The sequence below is a fragment of the Neolamprologus multifasciatus genome, chromosome 16, assembly GCF_963576455.1.
Source record: "Neolamprologus multifasciatus chromosome 16, fNeoMul1.2, whole genome shotgun sequence".
Lineage (NCBI taxonomy): Eukaryota > Metazoa > Chordata > Actinopteri > Cichliformes > Cichlidae > Neolamprologus > Neolamprologus multifasciatus.
Window position 1 is genome coordinate 3,037,623 of NC_140454.1, and position 20,578 is coordinate 3,058,200.

Consider the following 20,578-nt stretch of genomic DNA (forward strand, 5'->3'; position numbering starts at 1 on the left):
GCTGTGTTTCGAGCTGCAGCACAGAGGGGACTCATCCTAGAAAACTTCAAAGGCAGAAGATCTCTCCCTGAGCACACGCTCGTTTTAGTTGCTTCATAATGTAGGCCAGCTGAATATGTGTGAGACGGAGACGATGATTGTGCTGCGAGATGGAAAACAGTGATGTCAGAGGTCGGGCGTGTTCAAGTATTCACACTGAATCATATTTTACTAACAGTCTACTGGCACTTTATGGTAAACGGTAAATGGTCTGTATTTGTAAAGCGCTTTACTAGTCACTAAGGACCCCAAAGCGCTTTACATATCCAGTCATCCACACATTCACACACACATTCACACACTGGTGATGGCAGCTACATTGTAGCCACAGCCACCCTGGGGCGCACTGACAGAGGCGAGGCTGCCGGACACTGGCGCCACCGGGCCCTCTGACCACCACCAGTAGGCGGTAGATGAAGTGTCTTGCCCAAGGACACAACGACCGAGACTGTCCAAGCCGGGGCTCAAACCGGCAACCTTCAGATTACAAGGCGAACTCCCAACTGTTGAGCCACGATCGCCTACTTTAAGCTAACCATAGCCATCTTCTGGGAAACGTCATCATTCATCACGATTTATTAAATCAGCCTCAGTCCTGTGCCTGAGCAACCCCTTACATCTTTAAGGTGGTGTAGGGCAGCAGCTCTCTGGGCTTTCTTTGGGCATTAGCTGCTGTTTGTCTGACGTTCAGTGAAGCCATCGCATCAGCCCGTTAGAGCCACTTGACTCTCTCTGAGTTAATCAAGCATCAAAACGGCTGAAAGGATGGTTTTAAACATGTCCAGAGACACTTTGTTACTAACAGCCCATCACAAAAACATTTGTTTCACTGGCTTTAGTCAAGTCCTGCTAAAGGTTTGACAGGAGCCCTAAAACTGATCCACCAGCAGTGACATGGTCTCAGTGGAACGGTGGCTGTCAGGCCGTATCGGTTCAATCTGTGCACATTTGGTTTCATCGCAGTTTTTTCAAGGCAAAATATAAAGAAATGAGGGGTGGCTCAAAACTTTTGCACAGTGCTGTCCGTCTGAATGATTGTCTGCTTCCATATATGTTTGTTCACGACAGTTAACTGGGACCAAGCAGAATAATTAAGGTCAGTCAAGTATGGGCTCTGGATTATGAAGCTATTTATGAGCTTAGGCTGCTCGCTTCAGTGCTGCCTGGAGAATTTGGTGCGTGTGCGAATGTGTGTGTTCATCCTTCGGTGTGTTTTGGGGGGTGGGGGAGGGGAATGAGGGAAAGTGGCTGCTAATCTCCTCACTCACCACATGGCTGCTGTTTTCATGCACCTGACAGCAGAGCGCCTCCATACTTCGTGTCAGAGCCCTTAAAACTGGATCCAACTCAAAGAGAATTTGAGAGAGGTGAGGACAGGAGAAAAGTGAAAGAGGAGAGCACAGCAGGAGTCTGTGAGGAGGGGGCATGAGCGCCTGAGATAAAGAGATCAGTGCTCTTCCATGTAAGCTTGCACAGCAACAATGCCCCTCCCCCCAGCTGGGTGCATCTCTCCCTCCGTCTCCTCCTCTCAGTCCCTCTGTCTCGCTTGGCCGGGGAGGACGTGACAGGACAGGGTCGCATCTTTCACTCTGGGATTGATACACGAGTCTGTTAGTCTGCAGATCAGCTGACGGTTGCATCAGCCTGAGCGTAAGCGCTCAGTCTGTTTGATTATAGTCTGAAGCTGCTCCGATCCACCGTCTTCCTCCACTCCTTCCTCTTCCTCGTTTTGACATGATGAAGCGGCGTCTGTCCAGGCGGAAGTAGCTGCGAGCGCTCCGTTTGGATAATCCAACAGCCGTGCATTAATCCAGTCTCATTTTCCTGTGCTGTCCAATAACGCGCTGATGGCGATTATTAAAACGAAGAGACGCAGGAGGAGAGGCGCGCTTGCCAGCCAAACTCTTTCCGTGGTTCGGGCTCCCTGAGCAGCGGCTCTCTGTGGTGGCGCTAACCTGTTTGGCTCTTTCTACGCCAGCGCATCCAAAGCGTGGCGAGACGGGAAGCTGGCACACGGCCAGCTGGGAATGCATCGATCCTACCCAAACATTAAACAACCTTTTCTGGAGTTGGACTTTTCTTTAATTCAACCTCGCAAATATTATTTGGCATCAAGCAGACACAGAAGAGTTGGCTGTGAAATAAACGATGAACTCATGTTGGAGGAATCAGGTAGGTGACGAGCTCGGTGCTGAGTGACGGCTGTTTGCACTGACTGACCGGTGTGTGTGTCTGTAGGAGGAGCAGGCTGCCAAACTGAAGGCGGAGAACATCCGACTGGCCCTCGAGAAGATCAAGGAGGCCCAGGTGAAGAAGGTGAGCCACGCGTTGTCTGGCAGCTGCGGCACGTGCTCGCCGCACTTTATTTTCTGGGTCAGGTCAGTGTTACTCCACACTGAAAGCTCTGGTCAGTAACAGCTGGGGTCAACACACATGCACACACACACTGAGCACTCTACATAATGACCGCTGCAAGTTAAGTTCCAATCCCAGAGAGAGGAGGGATTACCAACCTGGATTTACCCCCCCCCACACACACACACACACACACACACACACACACACACACACACACACACACACACACACACACACACACACACACACACACACACACACACACACTCACTCAGGTAGCTGGGTGTGTGTGTGTGTTGAATCATCTGTATGTTGATCCTGCACAAAGCTCCAGAAAAGTGATCTTTCGGCACCCTGTCTGTAAAAGCCTCCATTAGAGAAAGAGGCAGATGTGTGAACAGCTGTGTGCACAAAGCCCATAAAATCACACTCGACCCATCGCTCACGTTTTTTAATAATACAAGAATGAACACTTACTGGCTGCATAGAACTGGCTCTAAAGGAAAGTGTGATATGAGGTGACTTTTGAGATGAGGTTGTTAAAAATGTAATCATGTATGTAAAGAGACCAGCTCACGTTTCTGCTTTGGAAACTTTACTTTGACTCAAACGCACTGCTATCACTGCTGATTGGTGGTGATTAACACAAAGAGAACCAATCACAACAGGCCGTAATTCAACCTGACAGCAGCTGGACTTTACCAAAGCCTGCAGGAGCTGTGCTCACTCCAGCTTCTGCCAATATGAGTGTCAGACTCTACGTGCAAGCTTTCTTACTGACAACAGTGTATTCAGATGTTTTCTAACATTTGAATTCAGTTCATGATGCACTGATTTCGGTTCCCTGACATCACTGCGTAGATCAGGGCAACTCCAGGCCTCGAGGGCCGGTGTCCCTGCAGGTTTTAGACGTGTCCTTGAACCAACACAGCTGATTTAAATGGTTAAATAGATCCTCAACATGTCCTGAAGTTCTCCAGAGGCCTGGTAACGAACTAATCATGTGATTCAGGTGTGTTGACCCAAGGTGAGATCTAAAACCTGCAGGACACCGGCCCTCGAGGCCTGGAGTTGCCCACCCCTGGCGTAGATGACGGTAAACCTGAAGACTCTAGAAGGTTTGCACTGTTTCGCTGCATACAGAATGACGTACACCGTACTAGCAGATGGGAGAAATATTCATATAGCAACATATTTTATCATTTTCAAAAACAATGAACAAGCCTATACTATGCTAACCAATAAATGAACGAGTACTGTAAATATAAAGTAATCACGTTTGTAACTTTCTTTCAAGAAAGGCTTCAATAAAACGAGTGTAGCTCAGCGCTGGTTTCAGTGTCGGAGATTTAATTAAAAACAAACAATAAATTGTAAAAACAAGAAGCTGAAAACAACGATACTATTAGCTTATATAAAACATTGTGTTAGCCATTACCCATGAAAAGCTAACATTAGCCAGTGCGCTAGCCTAAATTAATTAAAAACAAACAATAAATTGTGAAAACAAGAAGCTGAAAACAACGATACTATTAGCTTATATAAAACATTGTGTTAGCCATTACCCATGAAAAGCTAACATTAGCCAGTGCGCTAGCCTAAAAAGAAAACGCTAGTTGCTAGCAACATTAGCCTGACTAAGGTTAGCTTACAAGATGTTAGCAGCTCACATTTAGCCGTGTTACGTACTCTGCTCTCTCCTCCTGCTCACAGCTGGTGATTCGTGTTCATCTGTCAGACGAGAGCTCAAAGACCATGATGGTGGACGAACGGCAAACGGTCAGACAGGTACGGCTCCTGCTGGTGTAGCCATGCAGTTAGTTTAAAAAGCAGTAGAGTATGAGCACAGCGCTAATCTCACAGTATGTCCCTGTCTTTAGGTTCTGGACAGTTTGCTGGAGAAATCTCACTGTGGCTACAGTGCGGACTGGTCACTGGTGGAAACCATCAGCGAGTTGCAGATGGGTGAGTTCACGTGTACACAGAGGCTCCTCTGTCTGCTCATGACGTCATGTGTACTCCTGTTTCCTGAAAGCAAACACAGGGAGAGAAATTACTAAAAAATTATATAATATGTTGGGTTTTTTAATGTGCAGCACTGCTAAAAGTTTGTGTTGAGGGTCCCTGATGTGTACAGACTAATGCAAACCCTTCACACAGCACACAGACAGTGTTGCCAACTCCTCAGTAAGGAAAATCGCTATTGGTTGTCCTAAAAGTCGCTAGAAGTCGCTAAATGACGTCATCACCTAATTTGCATAATTGGTCATGCTAATGTAATTGTAACCTACGCTGCTGGAGAGAGAAATAACATCGTGGACGAGACATAAAGTGAGCAAAAAACGTCCTAAATGCATTTAGAATTTATTTAGAACTACAAATTAAATTTCTTTTAGCAATTATTGTTTTTTGTAATGTCACAATTCCAACCCTGCTCCTTTACCCGGGCTTGGACCGGCAAAAGTGACCCGAAATAGGCACTCTGGTGGAGTTACTTTGTGTGTGTGTTTATAAGTAGTTTTAAACCTGATCCACAAAACAGCATAAGAGTAAAAGAAGAACTGACTGCGTTACAGCACCCGCTGCTTGTTGAGAGTAAAAGCGATATGCGCTTCCACGTCTTTTTTTAGCGACTTTTTGTAGAAAAAAAGTCGCTAGGGGGTCTGAAAACTCGCTAAATATAGCGACAAAGTCGCTAAGTTGGCAACACTGCACACAGAGAGGTTTCCACCACAAACGCGTTCCAGTTCAGTCCTCCAAAATCCCAAATACACGTCCGTCTGACAGGTGGCCCAGAAATGGGAAGGGAAAGAGGAGCATAAAAATAAACACACACACACACACTCAGCAGCATATTAAACATATCAGGTCCCCATAAGGAGAATCATGTGCTAACGGCTGTCTAAATGACTCGGGTAAAGTTTGTAGCATGCGTGCTTGTTGTTTTTGTCTGCTTCCACTTGTCTTTGCACTAGGATGATGTCGGAGTAAATGTGCAGTCATATTCGTTGTGTTCCCACTAGTGCTGTCAGCGTTAATCTGAAATGACGTTAACGCCACAACACGGCAAATCTCCGTTAACGAGCTACCGCGGATCGCCCCGTGCGTGGGGCTGGACGGCCAACACGTTAACGAGCTAACTGCGCTAACGAGCTAACTGCGCTAACGAGCTAACTGCGCTAATGAGCTAACTGCGCTAACGAGCTAACTGCGCTAACGCACTAGTTCCCACCAATGTAATTGAGCATTGCTGGCACATCCGACATACTGTTTTACTTTAGTCCATGACGCGCTTACCTTCAGGGTCATACGTCACATGAAGACCAAAATAGTTCCAAACGCCAGATCTGAATGAGGGTGGGGGAGGTTCAGTTTGCCATGTTGCAACGAGCTTAGCTTCTGTCTTGCTAGCTTGCGCTGCGCTCAGTGAATCTGCGTTCGACTACTCCGCCTAGGCTGCACTGTCGAGCGCAGATCCACTGAGCGCTCAACACAGACAGCATCGTCAGAAGGAAAGTTGATAAAATAAATTAAAAATGTTGTATTGTTCGATACATATGCGTACCGAACCGAAAGCACTGTATCGAACGGTTCAATATCGATACGAGTATCGTTGCCCCTAATGTTTATATATATCACAGATGGAAAATGCAGTATGAAAGTACAGCTGGTGGCTGCAGTGGAAGCTTAGATGACCTCATCTCTAAACACCAGCTGTTGTGATCCACACTGAGTCATACTTTTCTAAACTGTTCCCATATTTACACATGGACACTACGTGACGTGCCCTCTTTTTGACGTCCCACGCTGCTGCACGTACTTCCAGTCATACAGTCTTTGTCTCCAAAAGTTGATTCTGTTCATCTGGACGTAGCGTTTCATGGGAGAAACGTTTCATCATCATCAGGTGATGTCTTCAGTCTCAGCTGACTGCAGGTTTCAATCTTATAAACAGAACATTTGCATAATGACTGAAACCAGCCCACTGGAGGAACAATGGGCTGTGAGGTCAGTTCCTTAATCTTAATTATGCAAATTCTCATGACCATTGATCAACAACCACTGATCAATGGCCATGAGTACCATTCACAGAGAGTTGGGGAATGGCTGCAGTCATACAGTCTTTGGGAAAACATGTTGCAGGTGAAATTCTAGGCTCAGGCACTTATTTTGGGACATATGGCTGATGAGCAGTGGTTGACAGATGTTACGGTTCGACCCCTCCGTCACTGTCACATCTGGTTTAGCATCACTGTAGCTCCGTGTTCAATGTGAGCTCTTAGAAACTGAACCTGGTTTTATGGTCATCAATCAACAAGAGGGTTCTTTTTAAAATCTTACACTGTTGTTAAATGAGTGTAACGTGTTCGTGTTCACCGTGTGAAGCAGACTGGGGTTTGTGATCTACCAGACTTGTTCAGTGAGTTTAACCAAACTAGTGAAGCTCAGCTCTGGTGTTTAGCTTAGATTTGTAATTGTATTCAGTGATGTTTCGCCATCAGTGACAGCACAGATATTCAGCTGCAAACACACTTCCTTTGGGGGTTGAACTGCGTGTATGTAGCACACACTGTACTACAAGCTTCGCCTCAGTTTAACAGACTTTGACACACACACAGTCTGTTTGTAGGTCCAGGGCAGTGATGCGTGTGATCTAACCTACATCTTCAGGGCTTCTGCTGAATTGCGGTCAGCAGTGTTATGAAAGAGAGGGACGTCAAAGTGTGTTTGATCACATCAGCTGAATCTAAAGCTTCCTCGTTTACACAAATCCACGTGTCTCAAAGCTCTGCTTACAACCACAATCTGGGTTAGATTTAAATCAAGCTGCACTAATTAATCAAGTAAGTGATGCTTTCCACGTCGATTTCCACACCAGCACCCTGCTGGGCACCAGCAATAAATTGACTTCCTGTTTGAGACCTGAAGCTGATGTCACTGCACAGCAGGAATGATCTAATGAGGATTCTTCTGCTGATTGAAGGAAAGCTGACGTGTATCAACAAACACACCTCTTTAATCACATGTTAGTATTCATAAACTGGTCACGAAACTCACAGCAAAACATTTTTTGGGTTGTTATTGTAGGAAAATAAAAAGTCTCCTGTTGTGAGATTTTAAACGTGGACGTACGGAAAGCTGAAACGTGTCAGGGCAGCGGTGACATTTCCAGATCTTTAGCTCGTGTGAAACACTTTATCGTTTGCTTCATGACAAAATCTTTGAAAGTGTTAGCGGTGGACTAGCAGTGATTTTAACGCTGCGGTCTGGACTTTGACTGTATGCAGAGCGGATCTTTGAGGATCACGAGAACCTCGTGGAGAACCTGCTGAACTGGACCAGAGACAGCCAGAACCGCCTGATGTTCACTGAGCGTATCGAGAAGTATGCTCTGTTCAAAAACCCCCAGGTGAGGCACATGCACATGTAAAGCACCCTGCAATGATGACCCCATGTTCAAAAGTTCAGCAATCGGCTCATAAGAATCAAACGCGTCTCTGCGACGGCGTTTGGGTGTCCTCCAGTTTGTCAGAACTCAAGTTTTCTGTCAGAGGAGGTGCAGAAGCTTCCAGGCAAATCTTGTAAATGGTAACAGGTGATGAGCAAGGTGGAGAACTGGCGTGTTGTCCCTCACAGCGCCGCAGGACGCCGCTCTCATTCATGGGGACGGATTCTGGTCGGGTTCCCAGTGGAGCCTCAGATCTCCACATGCAGCATAGTGCAGGTCACAGTGGGACTTTTTCCTGAACATTAGGGTCGACCTTAAACCAGAAGTTGGACAATAATGAGCCGATTGCTGCGACTTCTCGACTGAACCTTCTCTTGGACTTCCTGCTCCTCACCTCGCCCTTCTTTCTCATGCTCACTGTCTCCTGCAGAACTACTTGTTGGGGAGGAAGGAGACATGCGAGATGGCCGAGAGGAACAAGGAGGCTCTGTTAGAGGTCGGTCTCTATTTTTATTCCTCTGTGTCCTCATCAGATTCCCTTCTGTTGGATCCTGACATGAAATGCTGGCTAAACATGTAGAACGAGACTGTACGTGATGGTTTTAATTTTTGTATATCAGGAGTGTTTCGGGGGCAGCTCCGTGTCCGTCCCTGAGATGGAGGGCGTCTTATGGCTGAAGGAGGATGGCAAAAAGTCCTGGAAGAAGCGCTACTTTCTGCTGAGGGCTTCGGGCATCTACTACGTCCCCAAGGGCAAGGCCAAGGTGTGTGATGGAGGCAGCACGTTGTCATACAGCCAGAAGTGTTTGGTGCAAAGTTGTGAGATGTGTGTGTTTGTGTAGGCATCCAGAGACCTGGCGTGTTTCCTCCAGCTGGATCATGTTAATGTCTACCTTGGTCAGGACTACAAGAGCAAGTACAAGGCTCCCACAGACTACTGCATGGTGCTGAAGGTAGGTGCATACTGCCATCTAGTGGTGAGAAACTGTAGTGACGCGTGGAGGGGTCTAATAGTATCCAGTGAGTTAATGCAGTGTGTTTTTGTAGCACCCTCAGATCCAGAAGAAGTCACAGTACATCAAATATCTCTGCTGTGATGATGTCAGAACCCTGCAGCAGTGGATCAACAGTATCCGCATCGCTAAGGTAACCGTTTCACACAGTCTCCCTGTCACATCACACGACGGCGCTAATTTGAGATGATTCACTCGTAGTGTATGATGTTGGTGCGGCTCACAGACTGGGACACAGGACCGTGCTGGTGCACCATGAAAATGATGATTGTTAAATGATGTGTTTTAGCTCTAATTCTTTTCCCTGTACCAGCTAACTTTGCCAAACGTTAAGCGCTCTGATTGCCTGTGTGCTCCTTTTCTCAGCCCACCTGTTTATCAGAGTGTGTAACCTGTGACTTGACTTGCTGAAGCTGCCTGTCTTGAGTAAAGTGTCACCTGTGTATGTGTCCATCAGTACGGGAAGCAGCTGTACATCAACTTCCAGGAAGCGATGAGGAGGTCGGAGGCAGCCTATGATTGGTCCTCCCTGTCTTCGTCTTCCATCAAGTCTGGATCCAGCTCCTCCAGCCTTCCAGGTCCGTGTGCCTCCTTTGGTTGAGATCATTCACTGGCTGGTAGGGCGGGGCCATATCATCCCGTTCATGGTGATACGGTGTAATGTTGGGCAACCATAAGAAAATGAAATATGGCGATAGAATATGGGTAAAACGCGCATGCGCAGTGCCTTTGTTTACATACTCACATGGCGGCGACGCAGAATGAAAAGAGTGAAAGTGGATCGTTCAATGAAACGATGAACCAGAACTGGTTTGTAAAAATGCTGCAACTTCACTGGTGTGGAACTGGTTTAGCTTTCGTCCGTCAGATACACAACAAAGCACTATTTTTGGTAGAGCATGCTAGCGGGCCGTCGTTATTACCGTGTTGTTTGGAAAATACGGCACACTTAAAATCATCCTTTGATTTTTCTGAAAGTCGACAGAGCCCCTTATAATCCCGTGTGCCTTATGTATGAACTCTGGTTGTGTTTACTGACCTCGAAATGATTTTATGTACACGGCGCTCGAAAATCTGTCAGATGTTTCAGTACGACTTTGCTAAGCTACGAAGCCGCACCGCTTGATGGATTGTCGGAGCGTTACGGCGATCGTAGGCGCTCACATGAGCTAATCTTTTCTCTCACGTCAGGGCCTCCAAGTAGACACACTGTCACCAGTTTTTCAATGTTTTCTTAACCCTCCAGAATCCCAGTCCAACCACTCGAGCCAGTCAGACAGCGGTGTATCAGAGATGACATCATCGGGCCACACCCGCTCCCAGAGTGTCGTCAGCTCCATTTTCTCCGACGCTTGGAGGAGAGGAACGCAAGGAGAGGTGCGGTCGTGCTCACAGCGTGTCGCTTCATCATCTGTTTGCTTGTGTTCTTCGCCCACGTTTCCCCTCTGCTTTCCTACCAGCGATCAAAGATGAAGGGACGTATGCCAGTTCCACTTTGTGCAGGAGGAGGAGGGAGTGGAGGTTAGACAGGAAGTGATGTAACCGGCATGTCAACAGCTTGGCTGCAATCTTTAAAACACTGGTTTTATTTGAAGTGACACTTGAGCTGCAGTTCAAAAATAGACAATCGTGACATTGAACAGTTGAGTAAATCTGGTAGATGTAGATGTTTTCCTCGACTTTAGGCCCACGCTGCTTCCTCCAGCATTTCTGTGCATCAGTTTGAAGGTGAAAATACCCCAAACTGTACGAGTCTTTAAAAAGCTACAGTAAAAACAAGCAAATGTAGATATTGCAGATGTATAGTTAGGATTCAGGACTTTTTGTTGGTCATCAGAAAGCCAGTAGCTGCTGACAAAAAGCTAAATCATTCAGAGTGTTTGCAAGTCAAAGATGTTCTTTTTGCTGCTGCGCTGCAGCCAGTGTCATTATATCATGTAATGTAACACAGGCTTGTTATCATTACTGTACGTGGAGGGGTCACACTCACGGTGACCCCAGTGAGGTTAGAGTCAGGACCATCCCGCCAGCTTGTCTCTATGGGAACATGTATATGTTGGTTTTCGCCTGTTTTAAACGGCTGCAGCCGACCTGTTGGATTTTCTTCCTAACCTCGTGGTGTGAGTGCCCTGACTAGCAAACATTTTAATAATGTTTAACTAAAGCTAACCAGACATGTTTGAGCCCGGTTCACGGTGAACATCGTTGAGTTTGATGCCAAACAAAGAGTTTATAAAGAACGTGGAACAGCAGCTAAACCACAAACTGCCTCAGACAAGCGTGTCAGAGGAACCTGACACCTGCCCAGAATATATAATGTGTCAATAACATTGAACTCTAATAATAATGTTGAAATATGCATCGTTTGCTAACTATGACTTGGGCATACAGTGATTCAGCAGTGTGTTGATTTAATGAGAAGGTTTCCACTGTTCATTGCCTGTATACTGACAGCCTGCTGCTGGCCTACGTGTCCCCCTGCACGAAAACTTTAACATTATAGTAACTTCAGAATCAGAGAAACTTTATGAATCCCAGATGCAAATTGAGCAGCAAATACACAACAAACAACAAGAACTCGTATTAAATTAGTTTAGGAACAAAGTTACGATAGATAAATATTGACATATAGGAATAAATATAGATATGAATATAAAAGGACAACTTGTAACATTTTATACGAGATAAAATCAGTTTGGGGGATTTAACAATAAACTATGTTGATACAACTGTAACAAATCAAAAAACTGACTTAAATGCAACAAACAAACAAGGCATGTTGTCAGTTTTATTGATATAAATCACAACAACGAGGTGCTTTATATATAAGACGCTCCAATAAAACAGAGACAATCCCAACAACCAGACAAACCCCCCATGAGCCTGCATTGGGCGACAGTGGCAAGAAAAACTCTTTTCAAAGGAAGAAAGCTTTAGCAGGGAGGAAGACAGGAAACAGAGGAGCAGAATGTTACTAATGATTAAATACTAACTGGTGTATAAACACATTTAATAACAAACACATTCAGTACCTTTGTATATAGGGCATGTTAAGACCTCACACGATTGGAGTTTCTTCAGTAAATGTTTGTGTGTGCTCTCTGCACTCGTTTGATGTCTCGCCTTCTTGTGGATTGTTTAATTTTGAGAGTCGGGTGTGTTTAGCTTGTGGTCATTTTTTCTTTTCCCCTCCTTTCTCACCACGCCTTGATCCTGCACCCCCCCCCCCCCCCCCCCCCCCCGCTCTGATCTCTGCAGATGATGAAGATCGACCCGATCAGTAGACCCATCCCTGTGCAGATACCCAGCCTCTCCCCCCAGCCCCTCCCTCTCTCTCAGCCTCAGACTCCCCCATCCCGGACCAGCTTCACCGACAGCCTCGTCCCATCTGAGGATTCCTCCCCGTCGCCGCCGTCGCCTCCTGCACCGCCCCCTGTAGCGAGCGTGGCCCATCAGCCGGCGCCTCCCGCCTCATACGTGAAGTACAGCACGCTGGCTCGCCTGCAGAGCCAGAACCAATCCAGGACGCAGCAGGCGGGTGCCCCCCCACCCTCACCTTCCAACTACAACACCCTTCCAGCTGCCTACAGCACCCCCCCTCAGATACCACCGTCTCCTCCCCCTCCTCCTCCACCCACGGCACCAGCGCCGGGCTCAGCCATGGCAGCATTGAAATTTGGCCCTCCGAGCCCATCCGCTCTTCCTCCACCACCCCCGCTGGAGGAGGAGCCCTCCTATCTCCCACCCCCTCCTCCCCCTGAGAGCCCGGACGCCAATGGGTTGCCACCTCCACCACCTCCAGAGCCCATCCCTGGCGCGTGCACTCAACTCTCCAACACGGGCCTCCAACAGTTCCTGGCACAGAAGTTTCCCAACATGGTGTATGACTTCAGCCCAGCAGTGCCTGATGATAACTCTCCCCAACCTCCTCCTCCACCTCCCACTGAGCTGTCTCCTCCAACCTCCCTGCAAGGTCTCCGACCTCTGTCACCCAACGCACCACCTCCTGCCCCTCCCAAAACCTTCACTGGAGGATTTCCTCCTCTCACCGCTCCCAAACCCTCCGGCCCCTCTTCCCTTCCCATCGCACTCTCACCCGTGTCTCCAACGCAGCCACAAGTTGGACACGGATCATTTAAAAAGCAGCAGAGTTTCTCCACGGGACACTCCCCAAATCAGCCACCTCCCACTCTGCCAAAGCAGCACAGCCTTTCCTCCAAAAACCTCGCCATCTCTCCCTCTTCCACCTCCTCTTCCGTCTCCATTGCAGCTGCTACCTCCTCTTTGGTCAAACAAATAGTCAATCAGTTCCCAGGAAACCCCGCCCCTAACTCCAACATGGAGGGATCCAAGATCGCCGCCCCTTTGTCTCCTCCAGCAGTTAAGGCCAAACCAAAGTGGCAGCCTGGCAGCGTCGTGGCTCCACAATCCCCAGAGTTCCCACCACCTCCTACCGACAGCTCCCTGGGAGAGTTCCCTCCTCCTCCCTCTTCTTCTTCGTCCTCCAAGACAAGTTCGCCCATAAAGAGGTCGCCTTCCTCCTCGTCCACGGGATCCTCCAAACGGGGCCCCCCACCCACGCCTCAGAGAGCCTCCTCTATCCGCTCCAGTTCGTCAGGAGAGACCCAGGAGGAGAGGCCCAAGACGGTTGAGAGCCTGGTTAGCAAATTTGGCCAAGCTCCTCAAATGGGCACCTCGTCGAGCTCCTCGTCCGCGACGGGGTCACCTTCTAAAGACTCTTCCTCACTTCCTGCTCCGCTGCCCAAACCAGGGAAACTGAACCTGGCGAACCTGCCGCTGGCGCTCCAGGGACTGCAGACCGGGCAGCACCACCAGCCGGCTGACTTCCAGTGTCCTCTGCCCCCACCTCCTCCTTCCCAGCCTGCTCACCTCGATTCGTCCCCAGACTACTTCCCACCTCCCCCCAGTGACTCTGAGCTCTTCCCTCCTCCTCCTCCTTCCCACCCATCAGATTTTCACCAACCCCCAAAGGTGGCAGTGGTGAACCCCCAGCCCCAGATGCCGTCACACCAACACCCGGCAACCTCCTCCTTATCCTCGTCCTCATGGAAACAAGGGTCGCTGAAAAAGGGGGCGGTCCTTCCGCCAACACTGAACCGGCGAATGAGCAACACGGCGCAGTACGATAATACAACTTCAACGCCCCTCTCACCACCCCCTCTATCTCAGACCCCACCCCCATCACTGTCTTCCTATTCCTCCTCACCTGTTCCCCCCACCTCCCCCAAATCCGTTGCTCCGGGCTCCCTGGCACTAAAATCTCACTTCCTGGAAGACCTAAACCGAACCCTTAAGAGGAAGTCCGTGTCTCGCCACGGCTCGCTTACCTCCTCCCACCTCATATCCTCCTCCAAGATGGAGCTTGTGGGCACCATGGACGACATGGCGCTCCTCCCCCCTCCTCCGCCTGAGCTCTTGCAGCAACAGCAGCAGCAGGGAGTCCGAGGACACTCTCAGACTTTATCTCGCCACCACGCGCACTCCCACTCCGCCAAACACGCCAACATCTCAGGCTATGCAACGCTGCGGCGAGGCCCGCCTCCTGCTCCGCCGAAACGGGACCAAAGCACCAAACTGACCAGTGAGTGGTAGGGGAAGGAGGACGCTGTGGGTGGAGCTTAAAGAACTGAACTCAACAATTTGGTGTAATTGTTCCTGAAGAGAAAATAATTAATGTCTCTCCTTATCCGTCTCGCTCCATCCTAAACCATCCACCCTCGGACTCTGAGGAAGTAGCAAGTGTCCTACTCTTGATCTCAGACCCTGTTAATATTAGCCTCATTACTCTTATCATTAACAATACATGTTTAATCCAATAAGTATGTATATGTATATATCTGTATACAAGCGAAGCAGAAAAGTCACCTATCGAGCTTTTTTCACAACGTCTGTGCAGCTTAAATGAAACGCGACAAGAGACAAAGACTTTAACGGCAACAGAGACCTTTTGCTGCAAAACAACAGGTACTGCATGGAGCAGTGGCAGTGATGTTACTGATCAAGGGAAGGAGGATAAGTGAAGGACGGCGCAGTGTGTAAATGTGTATTGTGAACTGAGGGGGGAGGCAGGCGGGGAGCCCTTAGAGGGAGGTTTGCCATTTATTTCCAACTGTTTTTGTGTGTTTTTATATAAGATTATTTAATACTGGAAAGATATTGTTGTTATAGTTATTTTAAGATTCTAAGAAGTGTCCGGAGTGAATGAGTTTGACTGGGGATGGGTCCGCCTTCTTCTCTAAAGATCTGGGCTACAGCCAGTTCCTCTGGGTTTATATTTGGGTCATTTCTAAAGAAGTCTCTTTTGTTCCACTCTTAACAAACCGCCAAGTAACTACCAAACTGTTTAATAATAATGATGGATTGGATTTATATAGCGCTTTTCAAGGCACCCAAAGCGCTTTACAATGCCACTATTCATTCACTCTCACATTCACACACTGGTGGAGGCAGCTACAGTTGTAGCCACAGCTGCCCTGGGGCAGACTGACAGAAGCGAGGCTGCCATATCGCACCATCGGCCCCTCTGGCCAACACCAGTAGGTGTTGTGTCTTGCCCAAGGACACAAACGAGAAGATGCTACACTGATATAAGAAGATACTACACTACTTCACTGGTGTTAAGAGATTGGCAGCTTCGTGGCTAATTGGTTGCTGACTCCCAGGGCGTAAAACCAATTGGTGGAATATCTGCTGATTGAAAACATGTTGTATGTCACGTAGACATTCAACCAGGGATGCTGGGCACAGATTATAAACAAATTAGGACTGAAATTACATCACACGAGTATATTTGCGCCTGTTGTTTTCTCGTCTTCCCTCTGTAGAGGCCGTCGGGATGGACCTGGACTTCTTTTCTCTCAGCTGTCTGTATTTAAGTGTTACGATGAGTCACGTTTAATTCTCTGAGCTCAGCTTTCGTGCTCCAATATCAAAGACGTCCTTTTAATGACAGACATAATCACCACATCGTTGTTGGTGGGCCTCCCTCAATGTTGTAGAGGTCTTCCTGTTAAAAGGAAGGTCATCCCCCCCCGCTGTCACCACACTGTCCTCACAGAATCTCATCACACTGTAACAGCCCGTTCTCACTCCCAAGGCGTAACATGCCGACGTTTTGTCACGTCCCGCGGCGTTCCTGAGGAACGCAAAAGGAGACCTTCGGCGTTCTTTTTTTTTTTTTTTTTTTTTTTTTTTTTTTTTTTTTTTTTTTGCCTGTCCCGTTTGGTTCTTTTGCCATCAGAATTATTGTCTAAAGGCGAAGAAAGATGCCCAACGGATTTTCTTTACCAAATTGACCATCCCAGCTTTGCCGTAATGGTCCATTTGATTCACCTTTTATTCTTTATTTTATTTTCACTTGCTGAATACGGGACAGACTTGACTGGGGGAAAGAAAAGGGAGAAAGAAAGAGGGGAAGAAAAACAGTTGAGAAGAGGGACGGGGGAGAAGGGCAAAAAACAAAAACCAACAGAATAAGCAGAAGAAAAAAAAAAAAAAAAAAAAAAAAAAAATACATATATCGATCACCTGGATCACCTGTTGAGAAAGAAAAAAGAAAACAAGCAGAAGAAAACGAGAGTAATACAATAAACCACATCACAATGATATATGGGAATATGACAGTAAATACTAAATATTAAACATTATTGTGCAGCACGTAAGATCGACAGCACAGTGTGCATTGAGGTAGGAGCCAAAAAGGGTGTAGTTTGTGTGTGTGATCACCCGTGTGTACACCTGTGAGCATGGACGCGCTTGTTTTCTTAAAAGGTTCCCTCATGTAATGATCTGCTAGAGGGTGTGGGGGGCCACTGCCCCGTCCTCCAGGGCATGAAGCAGGTATGGAGGAGATCAAAACCCCAGACATCCAGAGGCCCCCAGAACACAAGAGACCAAGGAAGACCAACAGAGGGGCAGCCGCGCCACTGTCCCAGAAAGAGCTGAGGAGAGTCCCAGATGAGGGGTCACCCAGCAGCCACGGAGCAGAAGCCAGGGGGGGCTGCAGTGACGTGCCCGTGAGCTCCGCCGGCAGCCAGCTGTGCCTGAGTGACCGAGCCCCAGGCCGAGAGGCCGGGGGCACCCCACCTCCGAAGTGGCCCAAGCGAGCCCCAGGCTCCAGGCCCCGATAAGCAGCCGCCAAGGAGTGAGCCGGTGTGTACCCGGACGCCCACCCCCGGACACAAAGAACCACCAACGCACCGACGTCTGAGGGAGTCCGCCCCCGGCAGGGGAAGTGGTGGGGGGAGATAGGCCTCCAAACCTTGGAGGGCCTGAGCTGTCCTCAGAGAGGTGGCATCTGATACCCAACCTGACATACAGACACAGACATACAGGCACACACAGATACAAACATCCATTCCCACCCTCATGCTCTCATATGCACTTACTCCACACTCAACCAACGTGGAGACAGACATAAAGAGACGCTGTACACACAATCACACTCCCCAAGCGTACTCTACGAACCGGGTCTAGGTACCCTTGCCCCTGGAGGGGGGAACTGCACCCAGACCCAGGTTGTGTTACCCTTTTCCCTGCAGTGGGGAGAAGCAGACCGCCCCGACTCCGCAGCAGCAGGGAGGCCCCACACTCCGGACCCCAGTCGGACGGCCAACTCCTCCTCCTAGCCCCCCTGCTCCAGCAGAAAGCAGAGAACGAGGGTGAGAGAAGACTCCTACCATAAGAACCCTTCGGCGTTCTTATGGTACGCGGCGGGTTATGGCCGAAATCCAGTGCAATGACGCTCCCGCGGTAATAGACGTTCCAGCCCTGTATTCCAGCCCTAACCATAACCTTTTTCCTGAGCTCAACCAGGACTTTAATGATGTTAAGTAGCGTGTTTGTAAGCGATTTGAAGAAAAAGAGCGAACATGTGTAGATTGAGTCCATACGGTTCTCATTTTTCCGAGGTCGTCATTCAGGAACGTGGTGGGTAGCCGAAAACGTAATATGTTGACAATTTGTCACCTAGCCTAAAATGTTACGCTTTGGGAGTGAGAACGTGTTGTTACTGTAACGTCTTTGCCCGCACTAGTACGAGGCGCTCAGCCACTCGTTTTGGTCCTATTGAATAAAAAGTTCGTTCATTAAGTTCATTATGTAAATCCTTGTCATGCTGTGTTTATCAGGTATACTTGTAACTGACAAGTCATTGGCCGAAGAGCGTTTCACAGTCAGACCTGCCTGTCTTCAGCCAGCTTCAATGGAAATGGGTTAAATTATAATGTAGACTGATGCAGCAATCTCAAAGTAAGAAAACCACCCTGCATGTGACTAATGTTTGAAGTCCAGCACCAGCTGATGCTTCCATGTGTAAGCTGTGTCAGTAATTAGTTTGTTCTGGGTCATGGCTGAGTGAAATTTACATGATACTTTCCCACTGTGCAAGCTGGGGTCAGGGTGGGGGCGAGATGCAGACAAACATGAAATAACCTGGTAAAATATGACAAAGATGCTGCCCAAGCCTAAAGTCCACCAATGAAAGAAGACTGTACGAGTGTGTGTTTTAACTATTCAGTCACTTTGTTAGTTAGCGAAAGTGTGCGACCACTGAAGTAATCAAACACTAAAGGATATGCTGGGAACAAGTGCCTGAAAAGCAACATGCTCAAACTGTTAAAAGCATTGTTTACATCACGCCCTGACCTAAAGCCTGGTGTAATCTGTGACATACTCACTAGCATCTTTGTGTGACGATGTAGCCAAAACACACTAATCTCGAGCTTTTATGGGGCAACAACCTGATAGGATGACCGAGAGTAGCCCAGCTCTCTGTTGGCCTTAATGTCCCATTGCTGGAACGTGCTTTTGAAAATAACAACAGCTTCTATTAGGACAGGTTCAGGTGCAATTAACTCATAGAACCATGAAATGCACAATTTCACTTTTCTATTTACTTTTGCGCCCCCTGGTGGTGTTTTTTTTAAAGACTAGATGGGGCTTCAGTCAACTGCAAGTCTTTTGAGCCCTGTTTAAACACTGAGCTCTGAAACATCCACATCTTACCCTGATGTTAACCTTTGGAGTTGAAATATCTATCGGATTAAGGTGACAGCTCTGTGAACTGTTTACCTACAGGATCCCACCCACATGTGCAAACATTTAGGGTTAACGTTTGGTTAAAATAATATTTTTCAGCACTGCCTGACACGAGAAAAGAGCACCCTGTTAAAAGAATCCACTTCTCTGGTGCTAAGAGTGGATACAACCATGACACTGTCAGCTGTCGTAGTTAGCCTTTGTAAGTCAGTAGATAAAGTCACACATGAATGATTCTGTTTTAGCAACATGTCTTCTGATAGTAGTCAGAGGGAACATGTGGTTAGAGTAGCCAGCAGGACGCTTCAGCTCAGTCGAGTAGTTCGTCTGATGCTTCCACCATAGTTACTGAAACTTGCTCTGTCATTTTTGATAAAGTTTTTAAATCCATGTTCTGATCTTTCTTTCCTATGTGCCGCTTAACCTCACTCTGTCTCTACCTTCCAGTTTTTAATCCTGAATGATGAAAATCCTCTGCATGACATGTCACCACCACTGCACCAGCACAGATGCCAAAAATATGATATTCCTGCCCCAGTTTGGCAATCATCTCAGCTTCCAGTTGTTTTTTCCCCTCCGGTTTGTAATTATGGTGAGAAAATGGTTTAAGTTTGTTTTAACATTTCAACCACCTGTTTGGTGATGTTGTTGGGGAGGTTGGAGGGATTCACCTGAGAGAAATACTTCCTATAACCCACTGCCCTGCAGGAAAGTACTCACTCGGTGTGTTTCAGCGACGCTCGAGATACAGTTTGACGCTGATTGATGTCTTGAAAATGTCTTGCTCGAGGACGCCCAGCAGAGCACATGGCTGTTTGGTGTCACGACTGCTGTTGCATTTAAAATAAAGGAGAAATGATTCAAACGTGTGCACATCTGAACGTTTGTATACACGTCTGTAAGCCGTGTTAGTGCGTGGATCCATGTTTCTGGCAAGCTAGCAGAACTCCATGAGCATGCCTGTTAGCGGGTAAACTGATGCAACAAAATGCACACAGTGATGGATGCTTCAAATGTGTGATATTACATTCATGCTGTAGTCTTTGTTTATAAAACATCCACAAAATGAGTTGATCAAACCAGCAACCACAGCAAAAAGTGTCGTTTGTCTATAGCAGGGGTGGGCAACTCCAGGCCTCGAGTGCCGGGGTCCTGCAGGGTTTATTTTTAAACCTTTATTGAAAGAAATGCTCATATACAAAACAAGTCAAGGAAACAGACCAGAATTGTAACAATTTACATTATAAAGATGGTGAAGCAAGTCATAACTTTACAGGGAGAAAATAAAGTTTCTAGGGTAAAATAATAAGGAACATGGACCATTTGACACAGGCAGGAACATTAGAATAGCAATTTTACAGCATAGTCTTTTTATTCATATTTGAAATAAGCTTAAGTGACTTAAAATATTGACAAAAGTAATTCAAGAAGACGGTAAACAGAGGAGAGGCATCTTCCACTTATATGAATGAATAAAATACGTACACAGCACTATTACAAAACTGACAACATCTGAGATTTCAGAATCCAGGTTGTCCATAAAGTAAAGAACATCCTTAGATGTGAAGGAAGGTATATTGGAAATTCTGAGTGAAACCCAACAGAGTATTTCAAACCAAAAAGCATCAACATACTGGCAAGTGAAAAATAGATGCTCCAG

General features: G+C 47.4%; 1 protein-coding gene across 5 annotated transcripts in view; it reads left to right on the forward strand.

The window, feature by feature from the left end:
- raph1a (Ras association (RalGDS/AF-6) and pleckstrin homology domains 1a) overlaps window positions 1-15,032 on the forward strand; it is a 61,691-nt gene extending 46,659 nt beyond the window's left edge. For all 5 annotated transcript variants that reach the window (XM_085136178.1, XM_085136179.1, XM_085136177.1 and 2 more), the window contains 11 exons: window positions 2,278-2,355; window positions 4,111-4,185; window positions 4,278-4,362; window positions 7,686-7,807; window positions 8,277-8,342; window positions 8,467-8,610; window positions 8,689-8,799; window positions 8,894-8,992; window positions 9,317-9,437; window positions 10,106-10,236; window positions 12,118-15,032. In XM_085136178.1, coding sequence (XP_084992304.1) covers window positions 2,278-2,355; window positions 4,111-4,185; window positions 4,278-4,362; window positions 7,686-7,807; window positions 8,277-8,342; window positions 8,467-8,610; window positions 8,689-8,799; window positions 8,894-8,992; window positions 9,317-9,437; window positions 10,106-10,236; window positions 12,118-14,472 — 3,387 coding nt within the window. In that variant the 3' untranslated portion in view covers window positions 14,473-15,032. The remainder of the gene's footprint in view (window positions 1-2,277; window positions 2,356-4,110; window positions 4,186-4,277; window positions 4,363-7,685; window positions 7,808-8,276; window positions 8,343-8,466; window positions 8,611-8,688; window positions 8,800-8,893; window positions 8,993-9,316; window positions 9,438-10,105; window positions 10,237-12,117) is intronic.
- The last annotated feature ends 5,546 nt before the right edge of the window (window positions 15,033-20,578 follow it).